Source organism: Xiphias gladius, chromosome 16 (genome assembly GCF_016859285.1).
Source record: "Xiphias gladius isolate SHS-SW01 ecotype Sanya breed wild chromosome 16, ASM1685928v1, whole genome shotgun sequence".
NCBI lineage: Eukaryota > Metazoa > Chordata > Actinopteri > Istiophoriformes > Xiphiidae > Xiphias > Xiphias gladius.
In genome coordinates this window covers 28,899,846-28,916,663 of record NC_053415.1, presented here as the reverse complement: position 1 = coordinate 28,916,663, position 16,818 = coordinate 28,899,846, and the positions used below count along the sequence as shown (strand labels likewise).

The 16,818-nt window shown below is 44.2% G+C and overlaps 1 protein-coding gene across 5 annotated transcripts in view; it reads left to right on the top strand.

The window, feature by feature from the left end:
* The first annotated feature begins 12,285 nt into the window (after nt 1-12,285).
* Nucleotides 12,286-16,818, top strand: part of zeb2a (zinc finger E-box binding homeobox 2a) — a 77,390-nt gene continuing 72,857 nt past the window's right edge. For 2 of the 5 annotated variants that reach the window (XM_040147969.1, XM_040147968.1), the window contains exons 1-2: nt 13,227-13,326; nt 13,699-13,837. In XM_040147969.1, coding sequence (XP_040003903.1) covers nt 13,765-13,837 — 73 coding nt within the window. In that variant the 5' untranslated portion in view covers nt 13,227-13,326; nt 13,699-13,764. Of the gene's footprint in view, nt 12,382-13,226; nt 13,327-13,353; nt 13,396-13,484; nt 13,838-16,818 lie in introns of those variants that run through there. The other 3 variants (XM_040147966.1, XM_040147967.1, XM_040147965.1) reach the window with 3 other exon arrangements.

Below are 16,818 nucleotides of genomic sequence, written 5' to 3'. Positions count from 1 at the left end.
TCATTTCAAGCACATGCATATGAACACGTGTTCATGACGCGTTTTTCTCTTCCAAGCTGCAGTTCCCAAACACCGTCGCCCGCTGGAGTTTATCAAATGAAATGAAAAGGTGATTTTAACCCTCACTTCTGTCAGGTACAGAGTCACGGAACACAGGAAGTGGCTGGTCAGCAGAACACAGACCGACCAAGAGACGCACTGTACGGCGAAGTTAGCAAGACAGACTGGAGAGATCGACTTAATATCAAACCTGGAGAGGACAAGTTCACAGTCTAGGAGTTGTTGTTCTCCTCTCGTGAGCAGGATAGTTCCACTTCATCCTCTCATCGAAGTTGTAAACACCGACACCTGCTTTGACCCGAAGTAGACGCGAGGCCCTTGTGTAATTTGCGGGGCCCTAAGCAACTTGCATCGTGAGCGTATAGGGCCTCTGACTGTCAGAAAAACATGCATTGATAAAAGGAATTTATTGGACGTATACGATTCTGATGGGAATCGAGAGCCGGTTCCCGTCGAGAACCGTTTCCCAAGAAGTCGCCCTTCCGATGTTGTTTTCGCTGCTGTCCCGCGCCGGCCAAAACTGAATCAACGGTTCTTTGTACCACATCTGCACTGGTACGTGCGGCCTGCAGAAAATAGTCACAGCCTCGCGCTCTGAAGTCCGACACGACCAAAGCTCTCCCCTTTTCCCTCTTACTCAGCTTCTGTATGTCACCAAACTAACTGTCAGCTTTTTCAATGAAGCCTTAGAACATTAAACAGTGTTAAAAACTCACCTGAGTACTGTGTGAAAGAGTGACGAACACATTTGTCCCTTGAGGCTTACCGTAGCTGTGTCTGCCATCGCCACCGTTCAGTACTACAAACCTGTGTACTCGACTCGACCTGACTCGACCAGACTCGATACGCTGTCAGCTTGTTAGCCTGTTAGCATTTGGATATTATTCCTGGCCTTCAGCACTAGTGTTTCTGGTTTTCTCTCTTCCCTCCGCGTCTTCCTGCTGATGATGCTGAGTATTGTCCTGTTTGCACACAAACACTCATGTTGAATGCGATCCCACACACTCCTCTGCAGGCCGGATTAAAGAGGAGGAATAAGACTCCTCCACTCTCCTCCACCCACTTATCCTCCTCTCATCACCGTTTCCTGTTGAATCTACCTGACAGGCTTTTCACAGGTACCAACTAATCCTGCCCTGAGGCTCGCACTGAGCCGCTCACACTAATCCAAAGTCAAACCGTTTCTGCTTCACATTAAAAAACTCTACTCCATCTCTGCTTCTTTTTAAAGGACAAAGCCCGCTGGAGTCCCATCCTCCCCCAGCCGTGATGAAGGTCAGAGTGTGGACACGAAAGGTCCGGCACTGTCCATTCTTCAGAGAGAGGGGAGCCCTGTAAACCTGAGGGTTTGTTGTGGGATTAACAGTGAGTCAGGTAGGAGGATGAACTGGCATCCTAACAGGTTTCCTGCAGCTGTATTTTATTTAAAGATGACAGACAGTTTGAAGAGTTCTCACTGCAGACACACTTCTGCTCTGTTGGTCTTACTGCTACTTTTCATACAGTGGATTGTGATGTTTTAAGTCCATTTATTTCTTTATTAGGGAGCTGACAGGAAATGAGGATAGAGAGAGGAACAGAGAAACACATGCGGCATGTCAGTCCACATTTATCCAGACCGACTTCTTTCTTTTCATTAAACTTTTCATTTCAGACCAGCGAGCGTTGCCTCTGTCCATAAACAAGGCTCTTGTGATGCGCGTTCCTTGTTTGACCTCTTGTATTTACCTCTCCTGAACTCCAGGTGGTGCTGTAATAAATGGGTCCCCCTTAGCTTCACTGCTAATGTTGCTAACAGTAGATGGCTACCCTTCAGACACTCGAACAGTGACATTTCTGTCTGGTTTTGATCTGTCAGTTTGTTATCGTACAGTTCTGAAAATTCACGCGGACCAAACAGCCCACGAATGTCTTAACAGCTCCCCCAGTCAGCCAGTGGCCCCCCGCGGTACTGCAACCTAAAATGCATTTTCCTCTCTATCAGTATCAAAGACCAACATTATAAAAGCGACATCTGTAAAACTCCTTGTGCAGACAAGCTGAGTTAGTACTCTGTGTCTTCTGGATTTTTAATCCATGAAGGTTTTTTATTTATGCTAGAACTTCACCAAAGCCTAGAAAAAAGGTTTCTGTGATGTAAAGTCTATGGGCTGAACAGGAGAAGAAATGTTCCTTCAATCCAATGAGTTCATATCCAGTTTATATACTGCACATTCATCATCCCTGCAGTTACACATAGGGAATGAACAGAGGGCCTCAGTAGCTCTTACACTGTACTCACAGCTCATCTGTTTTTTTGTCAGTTGCGGACCGTCCTCATGTCTGGACTCCGGCAGCCTCGGTAATGTGACAGCTCATATTAACAGTCTGCTCCTCTTCATTCACACTGATGGAGCTCTCTATCAGTCTATCAGTCCTCACATTCGCTTCCTCCTGAGGTCAGACTGTCAGATATCAGCCTGCATACTGACACTCTGACACTTTACTGTGGCCCAATCTCTCCACACACATCCTCCTGTTTCCTCCTCAGGTATCTCAGCAGCAGCTCTGCAGGGTCCATGCAGCAGGAAGGAGCTGATCCGAGACCAGCGTGAGCGGGACAATTTAACAATGTCTCATTATGAGTCATACGTGGTTGATTACAGATTGATTGTCTGCACCATTTAAGGGTTTTGTTAAAGGCCAAAAAACATTTGATTCCAACCAAATAGATAATGACAGTCTTATTCATACAGTGTAAAGTAGTTTCACCCTTTCACCCAATGCCGTTTTGCTGATGACGCCATCATCTTTGTCTTGTCTCTGTGACCTGCTTGTTATAATAACGCACCTCTGTCAAGGGCAGTTATGGAAGGAAAAGCTTGAACATAATAAAGTCATGTAATATTATAACATATAGATGTAGATGGATCAAACATGGCTAATGTTTCATGTTTAATGAGGAAGCTAGTACTTATTATTTGAATTCTCTTAATTCTACAGCAAGAATAAGGTCTGTGGACTGTAATATAATGTGTGGCTCTTCTTCCCTTTTTACACTTTCACTACAAAGTAAGAAAAAGGTTGATAACATAATTTTCCCCAAACTTCTATTTTCTTTCCCAGTGCTGTACCTGTAGGTGTCCAAGTACCAGCAGGAAACGGTCAGTTTTATTGGTTCCTGATTCCAGGTTGTATTATAAGATATGAGCAAATCAGGTCCACAGGTTTGTCATATATTTCCAATTAATGTGGACATGAACACATTCTCTCCTTCCCTGCCATCGGACTCATCTCCACAGGATGTTGTTTGTCTTCATCAGAACTCCTGAAGGCATCACTACGATCCCAAGATACCACCGTGGGGTTAAATTTAACTCCACGCTGACATCCCGTCACTCCAAACAGCCCTCAGAGGACGAGGACGGGACGGGGACAGGATGTTACGCCCTGTGGGAGATGATCACAGTGTCCACACTGTCGTCTACCATCAGATTCAACAACACCGGATACACAGGTCACCGCTCTGAGCCAACATAAACAACTGTAGAAACATCTGGAACTACCCGGCGTTTACGCTGTGCACTCATGTTAGCAGCATGTTAACATGAACCTCCAATGTTGGTCCATCAGTCTGTCAATCAAATGCTGTCTGAACAGCTATTGGTCAGATTCCATGAAATTAGCTGAATATTCACAGAGGATAAATGACCAATAAAACGACCAGATTTTCACTGAAAATACCTGCTCTCCAGAAGATGAATCTTTAGATTTTAACAACTTGACTAAGTTTCCTCCAGCAACCCCATCAGGACAAACTCTGCATTTTGTTCACTTAAAAAAAAACTCAAATGTTTTTGGAATTATCTTGTTGTTTTCTTACCAGAGTCAGATGTTTCATATGGCTATCATTTCATATGAAACTGTTAGCCTAGTTTAGCACAAAAACTGGAGGTAGGGGGAAACTGTTAGCCTAGATTAGCACAAAAACTGGCTCCATCAAAAGAGAAAAAACATCCATCCTCCATGTCTGTCTGACTTACATATTTTTATCTTGTTAGCTAACAAGCTAGTCACCAATACACCCTATAGTCAGCTGGGTTTAGTTTAAAAGAGCTAGGAGTCAAGAGCTAGATGCTAACTCTTAAGTAAATGTACCTATATGCTAACTCTGAGCTAACTGGACCCAGATGCTAACTCTGAGCTAACTGGACCTAGATGCTAACACTGAGCTAACTCGACCCATATGCTAACTTTGAGCTAAATGGAACTATATGCTAACTCTGAGCTAACTGGACCCAGATGCTAACTCTGTGCTAACTGGACCTAGCTCATTTTACAAACCTCAGCTGGAACCGGATTGTCACGTGGCTAACGTTGATTAGCGCTGACACAGCCGTCATCTCATCCACAGCTGTTGACTGAAAGTGAGAAGCTGCTTTTCTTATCTTCTTTCAGAAACAGTATGGTTTGTTTACAAAATGGCTTTGAATTGTGAGTAACTAGGGCGCAGGGATTAGCAAACGGTCCGTTGTAGTAGTCATTAGAAGTATTAGTAGCATTAGAGTAAGCATTAGAAGTAAACAGCATAAATGCAGTAAGAGGCCCTTTAAGAACCCAGCAGATGTTCAGCAGTGGCTTTCTCACAGAGAGGTTTCCAAAATAAGGTAAGTGATTTTCGGGCTGTTTGCGCTCGGTCCATATGTAGGCACAATGCTGGAAAATCCTTCAAAACACTTAAACGTCAGATTATCTGCAGCGGCCGAGCACAAACCAGACTGACTGGTGATCAGGAGGTCGACACTCTGACAAAACCCTGAAACTCAAACACAGGAACAGAAAACTGATGCTGAGTCAGCTCGTGTTAATTTTCCCGAGTGGGATCATTAAAGTTTATTGAATCATTTAACGAGCTGAAACTCGAGGTGCGGCAGAGACTCTTCAGTTGTAATTCAGACCTGGGACCAGTGTGTGGGTCGTTTTATCACATAAACAGGAAGAACCTGCAGGTAGCAAACACAGCAGAGTCAGTTACTGCTTAAGATGAAGCGTGGCTGTTTTCACTGTGTTTTTAGCCACGTTAGCTGTGCGGCTCTACAGGTGCTAAACTCAGTCTCTTGGTCCAGATGGAAAAATCAACTCCTGTAGAGTCAGGAAGTGTGAGCAGTTATTTCAGACTCTCCTGGTTCCTGCAGTAAAAAACCTGTTCAAATCCCGTTCATTTTCCTACAGACAATGTCAGTGATTTACAGATCAACATGAAACTCTCCAGCTTCAATCATCAGAACAACAAATCAACGACTGTGTCAGAAAATATCTGGATCTTTGATCTAAACTCTGAACTACACGAAGCTTGTGAAAGCCAACTACAACTCCCAGAGTGCATTTCACTGACAAACAGCCGATCAAAGAGCTTCATGTTCTGGTGTTTCGACAAATATGTAGAAACATTTTACACTGATCAAACCACCAGTGGATTATATCAATTAACTCCATGGCAACAGCAGCTGAGGCTCATGGGTACTGTAGTACTTAGAGAGAGAAACGACACCAGCAGCTCCTGACACTTCACAACAACTATTGGAAGGACTGTGATGAAACGTGGTTTAGACATTCACCGTCCCCTCAGGATGAACTGTAATAACTCTGGTGATGCTCTGACTTTTCGTCTAGCACCATCATCAAGTCCATTTTTTGGTTTGTCCCATACTTTGGTTTATAACCAAATTATTTTGTCCAAGCAAATTTTCCTATTTATGTAACAGTGTGTGAGAGCACAACACCCACTCACCTCCGACTGAAAACTGAAAAAATAAAGACGGCCAACCCTGTCTCCTAGAAGTTACGTTCAGATACTACGGAACAGTTACGTAATCTCTGGCTGGATTATGTTCAGGGGCAAAGTTTTGTATGAATGAAGCTATGTTCATTACCGACGGCGGAGTCACAGGAGGTGTCTGTGGTCCTGCGGCTTCATCAGGACGTCCCACGGTCCTCTTTAATGTTTGACCTCGCTGTGATTATGACATTATGAATTATAACACAACATTAACAGGCATTATTGTGATCACAGCCCTGCCCCCTCCTCATCTGATAATGCCTCGTCATCGCTCACTCACTCAAAACATTTAACTCGTGTCAAGGGTCGATAAACGATGGATTGAGCGCGTCACTGTCTCCATAACGACGGGTCTCACAGTTTAAGACGTTAAACGGCCACTTCTTATTGAGGTGTACAAACAATCATCTACAATCAAGTCGAATGTTCTGTGCAGTCAGTGAAGGTGACTGATCAGACTGAACCACGTTCACCTCTTTGTTTGATCATCATTTTTATTGTTATTGATGTTGAAATAAGGTCACATTTACACACATATGATGTGTTAACTTTCTACCCCTTGAATTCAAATAAAACAAACAATAAAATAAAGAAAAACCAAACAGAACAAAGAAAGAAAAACATCACACTGATGTAATGCAAATTAAAGACAAAGATCCTTAAGCTGAACTCTTATTTTCCTTCATTTAACTGGGTAAAAAAATCAAAGTCATCATTACAACAGCACATACAAACAGACAGAGCATGTAGACAATATCCAGATGTAAATGACCAGCGGAACAGAAAGCCTCCAAAACAGTGAGAAAACGTTTTAAAGTAACATCAGCATTATCAACACATTTGTCGAGACAAACGTCTCCATATAAAAAGTAGACGTTTCGCTGGACTGAGAGGAAAAAAGGGGTTCAGACAGATGTGAACCCCCACCCCACCCCCCACCCCCTGCTGCTATAAGCCTAATGGGAAAACTTACACTGTGATTAGTGTAATACCCCTTTAAATCCCCCCAACACCCTCTACAATACCCCCGCCGTACAAAACCCAGATTAAGGTAATCCAAACGTCTCAATCACAGATTACCATCCACCTGCATGCGAGGTGCTGGAGTCACATGACCATCACTCAGGTCATCACATGGCCTGTTACCTGTGACACCTGAGATTTCGTGGCTGGCACAAGAGCAGAGACCAGAAATGTCAAAATTCAAAAATGTGAAATCAAATAATTGTGTGTTTAAACAGTGAAAGAATTTTTGTTTTAAAATCATTCGTGTAAAAATCATATTTCATTCGGTTTTCACGCTAACACAGTTTTTTATTTCTGACTTTTCAAAGTTTTTCTTTTTAATTTCATATCATCAAGCCCCGCCCCCACCACTCAGCCAATCAAAAGACATTTTAAAAATAAAAGTTTTATAATGAAATAAAAACAAATTCCAATAAAAGTCTGTAAATGGGAATGAAAATAGCAACATAGGTAAAGAAATAAATATAAAAAAGAAATAAGGAAAATAAAAGTAGAACAAAAACCAGGTGAAATGCTAATATAGTAAGAATAATATGTCACAATAAATTCAGTTTTTATATTGTATTAAATTGTTTTATTTTGAGTTTAGTGTCAACTTTTTAAAGTTTTGACCGGACACTAAAGAAACAACAACAACAACCTGGACGGTCATATGACGGATCATAACAATGATAATAAAAATAACAATTCAAAAAAGGGAATATTTCAATTTACATAACAGAAATGTCCTATCAAGAGCGATACATAGTATTAACGTCTATATAACAGAGGTTTTTCGTGTTTTTCACCAAGAACTAAATCTGCGTTTCAACCACAGTGAGCCTGGAAAAAACTGCGATTAAGACGAGAATAACCCAACGACACCATGAGTCTGTGTTGTTGCTGCAGTTCTTTGAAAACGTTGTTTCCTATGCCATCATCTTCTAATCCGACATGGGGCTAATTTGCCAGATCTTCACGGTTCGTGTTTTTATTCCCTATATAGAATCAGGAATTGAAATGGGACTTTAAATCCTCATTTTAGCTCTTTTTGTGAGGAGTGAGTAGTGTGTGCAATTTTTTGGTTAAACTTTTCGGTTGTGTGCTGATGGGTGGAGAACTGGGGGAGCAGTGTAAACTGTGAACGAAGCTGGACATGTATATCATGATCCACATTTTGTGTCTCCCAAATCCTGCGGACATGTTTACCGTAGCCTTCCACCACATCTGATCCCAGGCCGCCCCGTGAGTTGATCAGTGCTCAGCCAATCAGAGCGTTTGCTGATGAACAGTGGGCGGTTACTTCCACCTGGTGATGGGCTGGGACAGAAAGAGGCTTTTAGAGAAGCAGAGGAAAATCAACACCATTACAGATGTGTATAAGTGTCAAAATACGGGACCTAAGAAATCCAAGTGTGGGGGGTTAGAGACTAAATCTGATACTAACTCTCATTATTCAACGTGTTGAAGACACACAGCAAGTTACCATCATGTCTGTTTTCTTCAAAGTAGAGAGAGATCTAGCTCTCGAACAATGCATGCTGGGAAGTCTGTAAATATACTGATGATGTTAATCGTTACATAAAGACGTGATAACTGGGTTTTTATGTGTAAAATCGTAATATAAAGACGTGATAACTGGTTTATTTATCTGTATAATTGGCAGGGGGTGAAGCAGCAATGGTTCATATAACACCAGATATAACACGAGCGCCATTGTGAGATCAGGTACCGTGGTCAGTTCACCACGTTGGCTGAAGCTCCTTTTGTTGCACTGGATCAGCCTTGAGTCACAGATCCAGCTGTTAAAGACCAGATGGCTTATAAAAGTCAGCTCAGGACTGTCTATGGAACGTGGTCACAGACTTGGACTGACATCTGTAATCGCAAATTTGACTTTAGCCATCAACCTGTCCTCGTTGTACTTCAGTGTTTTAACGTGGGTGTTTTTCTTCCTTCGTTTGTGCCGACGTGTTTTTGGATTCCAGGATTTTATTTAGTGTTTTTCTCTTTTTTTAAAAATTATATCATATCAATCACATCATATATCATATATCACATCATATGGCGTACATGTGTTATTTATCATATAACGCATGTCATGTGTTTCATATGTCCAATGCTGTATGTTATAGGTCATATATTATATATATCCCATCTCAAACCCGACAGGTGACCTGAGCTGCGGTACTGACCGTCGTCCTGTAATTTAAGGTTTGAGTCTGGGTCAGGACATCTGTTGCTACATACGGGTTGAAATCAGAAGTCATTTTGTCCTTTTACACTGAACTGAAACTGATCCATGAATGACGGCCCCACCCCACCCCCCATACCATGTCAACCCCTCTTTATGAAACAGACCTGGCTGTAAAGGTCAAAGGTCACCTGATCTGTTTTTCTGCAGGTCATCGCACCTTTACAAACTCGGTGTGCCCGTCACCCCCCGACTCTGAGTTTCCAAGGACCCGATCTAACCCCCCATCCCTGCAGGATTACCCCCCCCTCCCGCTGTGTAACATCCAGCAGTATTACACAGATACCTGCAGATTAAGGTTTATACTAACTGACTCTGGATCAGATCACTGCAGGAGTTCTGCTTGGGGTGGGGGTTGTCTCCGTTGTGTCTGCTAAAGAGTTTTCACATTTATTATTTATATATTTTACATATTTATTATTTAATATTTAACATTTCTTTATTTTATTTTATATATAATTACACTTTATATTAATTTACTTAGTTTTTTATGTGTTAAGATTCTCTTCAAAGGGAAACTAAACTACACGTTTTTAAATTGTATTCATTTATTTAGATTTTTACCTTTATCTATGACATGTGAATCAATAAATATATGATTATATTTTCATTATTATTGATAATATTGTTGAGCATGATCGAGTTTTGAGAACTTATCAATAAAAATAAAAGCATGAATATCATGAAATGACAGTAATTAGCATTAAAGTAAATGATGTAACGGAATAGTTGAACTGTTTTTTCTCTTCACATCTTCCTCAGCAGTGATTGGCTTCAGCTCAGGTATTCATCACACCTCCGTTTCCTGATGAAGACCATGAGATTGAGTCAAGAGCTCCGACCTTTGACCTGTCATGGATGAACATCCTAAATCGTTTCTTAATAATTTACATCTAAAATCCTAATCAGTGTAATTTACCGTTGTTGCGCTAACTGTACTTTTGTGTTGTTGTGTAGTTTCTGTGGTGGTTGTGCTTCAGCATGTGCATAGCGTGTAGTTGTGCATAGTGTACTTTAGCATTGTTGCGTTTTCCTCGGTAGTTTTTGTGTCTTTGTTCGTTCTTCAGTGTATTTGTCTTTGTCCACTTTTGTGTGGAGCATTGGTTAAATGTGTTGCAGTGTGTAGCTCCTGTTTTGAGCTGTCTTTTACTGGTGCGTAGTCGTTTGCGTTGTGTGTACCTTGGTATTTTTGCGTGTGGTTTTTCTGCTCTGCATGTCGTACTGTCGTGTTGTGCCGTTGTGTGCAGTGTACTCACTGCTGTGTCGTGTCGACTGATGAGTCAGGGACGGTGACTCGGCAGCTTTCTATCGGCCGCTCGTGAACTTCATCTTTCAACTTCATATTTCTGTTTGTTTCTCGTCCACACTCGACCTCACGTTGTGACACAGCTGAGGGAACAACAATACGCTTTGTGCGTGCGTGTGTTACTGTGTGTGTTGCGGTCACATGATGAGGGGATGACTAACCTTTTGCAGGTTTCTGACTCCTCCATTCTCACTTCCTCTTTTCTCTGTGTTTTTCGCTCAGAGGTGAACAAACACTGAAACGCTAGAGCTGATCTGAGATCTGACAGGAAACCGTTTTAATTTTCACCTGAAATGTAGATTAAAGGCTCGTTTCCACCTGTGAAATTCTTTTTGAAATCTGACCCTCAGAGCTGCTCTGGACAGACGAGACTTTTATTCTGACAGATAATCTGAGGCAGCTCTCAGGGCAAACTTTAATTTGAAGGTGTAGCTTTGAAAAGGAAGAAAGCCCACATGTCTGTCCGCCCACCTGTCTGTCTCTGACTGATCATATTTTCATATTTCTCTTTAAATAATCATTAGATTCCGTCAAGTGTAGCGATCTCCCACAGTTACCAACACCTGAGTTCTCAGGATACAGACCAGTGGTGCTATAAATTTACTTCTTTAATTTTTTTGGATTTATTCCTAAACTGCTGTTATTAAAGTTATGTTTTTCACGTTGTACTTTTGGATAAAAACACATTTTACTTCTTATAAAGTTGGACTAATTTAGTTTAATCCGTCAATTGAATTTTATTTTCTATATTTATCTATGTATTTTCCAAATAGTTTTAAGATATTTTTTAACATTTAAATTGATACGCTGTGTTGAATACAAATTTTAGTTATTCCATTAACAATAATATTTTTAAATGTTTTTATTTTTAACATTTTAATACTTTATTTTCTTTACAGGTATGTCATTTATATCTTTATATATTTGCATTCAATTTTAATAAATCTCTTTTTTGGGTCATTTCATTTTTCTGTTGTTAATTGTTATTTATGTTTATTTTCCATTTGTGGTAAATAATTTTGTTTAGAGTTATTTTTAGTTTTTTTTAATAATTGGCATTTATTGATTTATTTTAATAAAATACTTCTTCTTAAAAGTGTGTTTAATACATATATATATATATATTTAAAATACTATGTCAATGTATTCTGTTTTTTTTAAATAAAATAAACTGGCCTATAGTATATTTTATTTACTAAAAGCTGACCTGAGGTCGTTTCATCCGTCAGTCAAACTCGGACCGAACACGTGACGCCGGCGGGCAGGTTTCCGTGTTACACCTGTTCACACAAACGACCTGGGCCATCTCAGCCGAGCCGTCTGCGCACGCTCCTGAATGCCTGCTCTCTGTGTGGAGGGAAAAAAGCGGAGCGCGTGCCGCTGCTGAGAGGCTTCACCTGCTCAGGTAATCTACCCGTGTGAGCCAATCAGGTGCTTTGACGCTGCACTAGGGGCCGCGTGGACGCTGTGAAGCGGCACGAGCCAAACCAAAACCCTCCAATTTATCAGAAACAAAGAGTGATCCGGATCAGAGAAAGAGGTGATGGTGTGCACGAGGAGGAGGAGGAGGAGGAGGAGGAGGCGGGAAACACTCCTCAATTATCCCTCTGCGTGAAGATAGGTGGCGCGTGGTGCTAGAAGGTCTCGCGCCTGTTTATGTTGCAGGCAAAAAAAACGGTGACAGGCTCTGGCGGGAGGCGTCACACAAACCGCTCTGACACCGGATCAGTCCCGACCTGCCCGCCCGGACCGACACTCCCCTCCCGGCCGCGGCGCTGCTCCAACACCGGGACTCAGCGGGACTCAGCGGGACTCACCGGGACACCGTCCAGAATTTTTTTATATTGTAGGGAGGGGGTGCTCGCGCTGCAGCAGCACTTTTTTCTCGCTCGCTGCTTCTCTCCTTCAGCGGGAGGAGACACGGACTCGCTCCGGTAGGTAGGTACCCTGTCTCCTCACCTTCTTTTCTCTCAGCAGCCAATCAAAGCGCGCCGTTCACCTGCGCTGCTCTACCTGCGTGGCCAGGTGAGAGGAGAGAGGTGCGCGCTCCCGCTCGCTCCGCGGCGCTCCAGGTGTTGGATGGATGGAGAGAGGGATGGGGAGAATGAGAGAGTGTTTTCTGGACCGAACGCGTGTGTGTGTGTGCGTGTGTGTGTGTGTGTGTGTGCGCGTGTGTGCGCGCGCGCGTGTGTGTGTGTGTGTGTGTGTGCGTGTCGGAGGGGGGGGGGATTTCTGCTATTCTCCAGAGATGATGACGGGTGGAGAGAGGCGGGCAGGCCGCAGAGGAGGACGTCTGTCCCCGCGTCCTGCTGCCGCCGCTCCCCGCTCAGACATCCAGAGCCGCCGGAGGAATTAACCCGGGGTTCGGGCTCCTGCAGCGGGTCCGGGTGTGGACACATGCTGCGCATTTGTCCCACAAATGCGGACAATGACGAAATGTGCAGCAGCTGAAGAGAAATATTGAACTAAGTGGAAATGACTTGTATTTGAACGTGAGCAGATCTTTAGGCAGCAGGTGGCCGCTTCTCTAACACCACCAGAGAAGAGGAAGATGATAAGGATGATGAGGAGGATGGTGGAAATGTCTGCATCATGTCTTTCTCGGGGTTTATTGACCGTGCGCACACATTACACAACTGCAGGCCTGAATTTCCACCGCAGCTTATATAACCACACATTTCCCCTCACATCCAGGGCTCTGTCACCGATACGCTCCCGATAAACGTATTGATGAGCGATTGATGACCGGCGAGGCCACTCGGGGGAACTTCGCGACATTTCCACGCGCAGAAAAACGCAGACTCGCACGCAGACCGTGTGCGGAAAACGGACGCGTCGGTCACAAGTGACCCGAGGAGCGAATCAACAAGTTCACGGCGCAGGGTTAGTTTGGTGTCGTTGAAGGTGGAGGAGGTGGAGGAGGCTCCATCGGGAGGAGGAACGCTCTGAAGGGTGTGTGCGCTTTTTGATGTGTGTGTTTTGTGCTGTGTGTGTCCGCCCTCCTCCTCCTCCTCTGTCAGACCAGCAGAGACGCTCCTCACATCAGAGATCAGGCGGACGGGGACGCGGGGCGGCGGGTGCGCTCGGTGCACGCTCTCCAACAAAACAAACAAACTAAAACCCAAAAAAGAAACTCCGGAGACTTTTTATTAAATTGGATTTTATGCTTCATAACTTTCCCCAAAGTGCTGAGTAAAGTGAGGTCCGCGTAGAGGATCTGGTTCTGGGATTTACTTTGTGTGTGCTGGTTGTCAGGCAGCGGGGAGGAGCAGCGGAGCGGAGCCGGATCGAGGAGCCCATGCGGACAGGACTGACTTATCAATGAAGCAGGAGATCATGGCGGAGGGTCCCCGCTGCAAGAGGCGAAAACAGGCCAACCCCCGGAGGAAGAACGGTAAGCGAGCACACACAGGAACACACAAAGTCCCGCAACAACTCCCGCAAACTCCACCGCACTGTGGCGTCCCCGCCCGCCTGGCCCGGGCCGGGAGGTCCCTGTCTGTCTCCGTGTCCCCGGGACGCGACAAAAGACACAAAAAGTTTTATAACGGAACCGTGGGGGGGTGGGGGGGTGGGGGAGACTGTGTGAAGCCTGCGGGTGTCGGTGTGTGATGGAGCGGAGCGGGACCCGCCGGGACCCGCCGGGCGGAGGAGGTCTGAGTTCAGTCTCAAAGCAGGAAAAACCGTTATATCCGAGGTGCAGCTCCGCGTGAAAACCTGTGGCTCGTTCTCCCTCTGTCCTGCCTGCATGTAAACCATGAAGGTCTGAAGTGGGTCCCCGCAGACACGGTCCGAGCTGCTCCGAGCTGCTCCTCCCGGCGCGGTTTCATCACTTTGTCGCCGCTTTTTGTCACTTTTTGTCCCCGCTTTTCTGTCCCCGAGGCGCGTGTGTGTAGGCTTTCAAAGTGTCACCGAGAGCCGCGTGCCCCAACAAGACACACGTCCATTAGAGGAAAAGGCTTCATTTTGTCTCCAGGATGAGACAGAATGAGCTGTTTTTAAAAATGTCTCCCAGTCCGGAGGGAAGACTGTCCTCCTCGTTATTATCTGCGTCCTCACTGGGACAAATTAAAGTTGAAGCCGAAGATTTTCTGCAGGTTTAGGCTCAGTTCCGTTTGTGTAAATTGTGTTAATGTCCGTGTGTTTGTGTGTTTGTGTCCACGGGAGCTGGGGTGAAGGTGGAAGTCGTTTTTCATCACAAACTAAAAAACCACGAACTCAACCAACATCCGTTTTTTTGTTTTGTTTTTTTTTTACTTTATGGCTTCGGTGACAAAACCGGCGAATTTGGTTCAGTGTCATTTAATTTACATTTTATCATTTGCTGTCAGCTCAGACTTTTTTTTCTCGTTGCGAACTCCCTTTAAAAAAACTCCTGTTTTCTGCTCTTTGTGTCGCAGGCTGAGGAGCCGTGTCCCCTCCGCAGCTGCTCCATGAATAATGAAGCCGCTTCTATTTCATATGATTATTTTTATTTCTCTTTGTCAGCTCTGTAAATACACAACTCACAGACTCGCGTTAATTCTCCAGTTAACTGAGCAACAATAAAAGCTCCTCCGATGACACTAAAATAACTTTTAAGGCCTCATTAACGCTCGGTTTTCGTGCTGATTTAAAGGCACAATCCGTCATTAAATGCAAACAAAAGAGGCAGCGTCAGAATTTAAAGCAGGACCCGAAGCCGCAGGACGATTGACAGAGACTGAATCTGAGTTTTCAACGTTTTCTCGGGATTTTGAAAGGGACTGTTACAGCAGAAAGACCGTTTAAAAAACAGGCTGATATTTTTATTCATGAGAAGTTTTACAAAAATAAATCACAATTGTCCTACAGACATCGAATTCCCGTGAAGATTCCAGCCACTGAGAAGGTGAAAAACGCCGAAATGCAAATAAAACTGCATTTCGGCGTTTTTTCTCCAGAACGCAGATTAAATCTAATCTCCTCCGTGTCATTGAGTTTTGTGACGACGTTTCCTCCTGTCGTCGCTTCATGTCGTTGTGGTTTTTCCTTTTCTCGGGATGCGGCTCCGTCTTCTCCTCTCAGGGGTCCTGGGGGGTTGTGGATGGGGGTGAGGAAGGAGGGAGGGAGCGGGGTGAGGGGGGTCAGATTAGGGCCTGGTGTAACAGGATCTCCGCAGACTGAACTGCCTCCTCCACCTCTGGGTGCCTGTCCGTCACCTCCAGCTGCGAGGCTGCAGCTGTTTTTTTTTTTTAATTCTCCGTTTACTGCACCAAGTTTGTTGCTAATGTTTGAATCTTTTTGTTCATCTCACCCACCGACGTCCACGTCTTTACAAACGTAGGTTAAAAGTCTCAGAAGTGTATTTTAAATTGATCCCAGTCTTCAAAGGCGGAATTTTGGGAAAAGTGTCCGATATTTTATTTCAACGGGCCGGTGTCTGTCCCCGAGGTTCCTCCCTTTTTATTTCCGTTAAAGTGTGATGTTAGAGGGTGTCGTACGTCGTGCGACTGTATGATCGTAAAACCCTCTCGAACACGTCTCTAACTGAGGCCTGTACGAACAAAATCAGCATTTTTCGTCCAGACTTGAAGAAAGTCGGAGGAAAAGAGGAGCGACGAGTCTCTCAACCCTGACAGACTGGACCTCGGTTGTTAGTGCGGATCATTTTCAAATCCTGACATTGGCGTGGGCCGATTATTTCCACACATACCTGACAAGATTGGGGGAGAAAAAGACAGAGTCACATCGTGCCTGTGCCTTTTTAGATCTGGACCTATTCTGACTTTTTGAGAATAAAAACTAAAGAGTCTTCCTTCAGGAGAGACCGGGATCAGGATTCTGATCAAAAAGGTTCAAGTACAGGAACCGGTTGATTGAGTCACTTTGGGGCTTGTGGGGCTCAGATGTTAGAGACAGCGTTCAGCGGGCTGAGATTCCCTCACAGAAACGTTCCCTCTCAGAGTCTGGCGGACGTTTTCTCCGACATGCCGTCGAGCGTCGCAGGTTTGTCTGGTTTCCCTGCAGCGGTGTCAGGCCGCCTGCTGTACCATTCATGCCACATGTCTCACAGCCGTGTCATTGTCCACTGAGAGACCGACGCTCTGCTGCCGTTTACCGTCTCCGTGTTTACAACCTGCTCTCGCACAGAAACAGTCTGAATCTGACTTTTTCACGTCGCTGACGACCCGTGAGCACTTTAAATGATCCGTCAGAAAACGCGGCCTTGGTTGAAAGTCTGCTGACGATACATGTTTAACGGACATAAACTGACACGAGTCTCTGTGTCTCTGACGGGTCTAAGAACCTGCGCTGCAGAAAAAAGCATTTGTAAATTACTCTGATGAGAGAAATACGTCACTAAACTTGAAGATTTGTGGGCCTTTCTAAATATTGTACACATATTTATTTTGG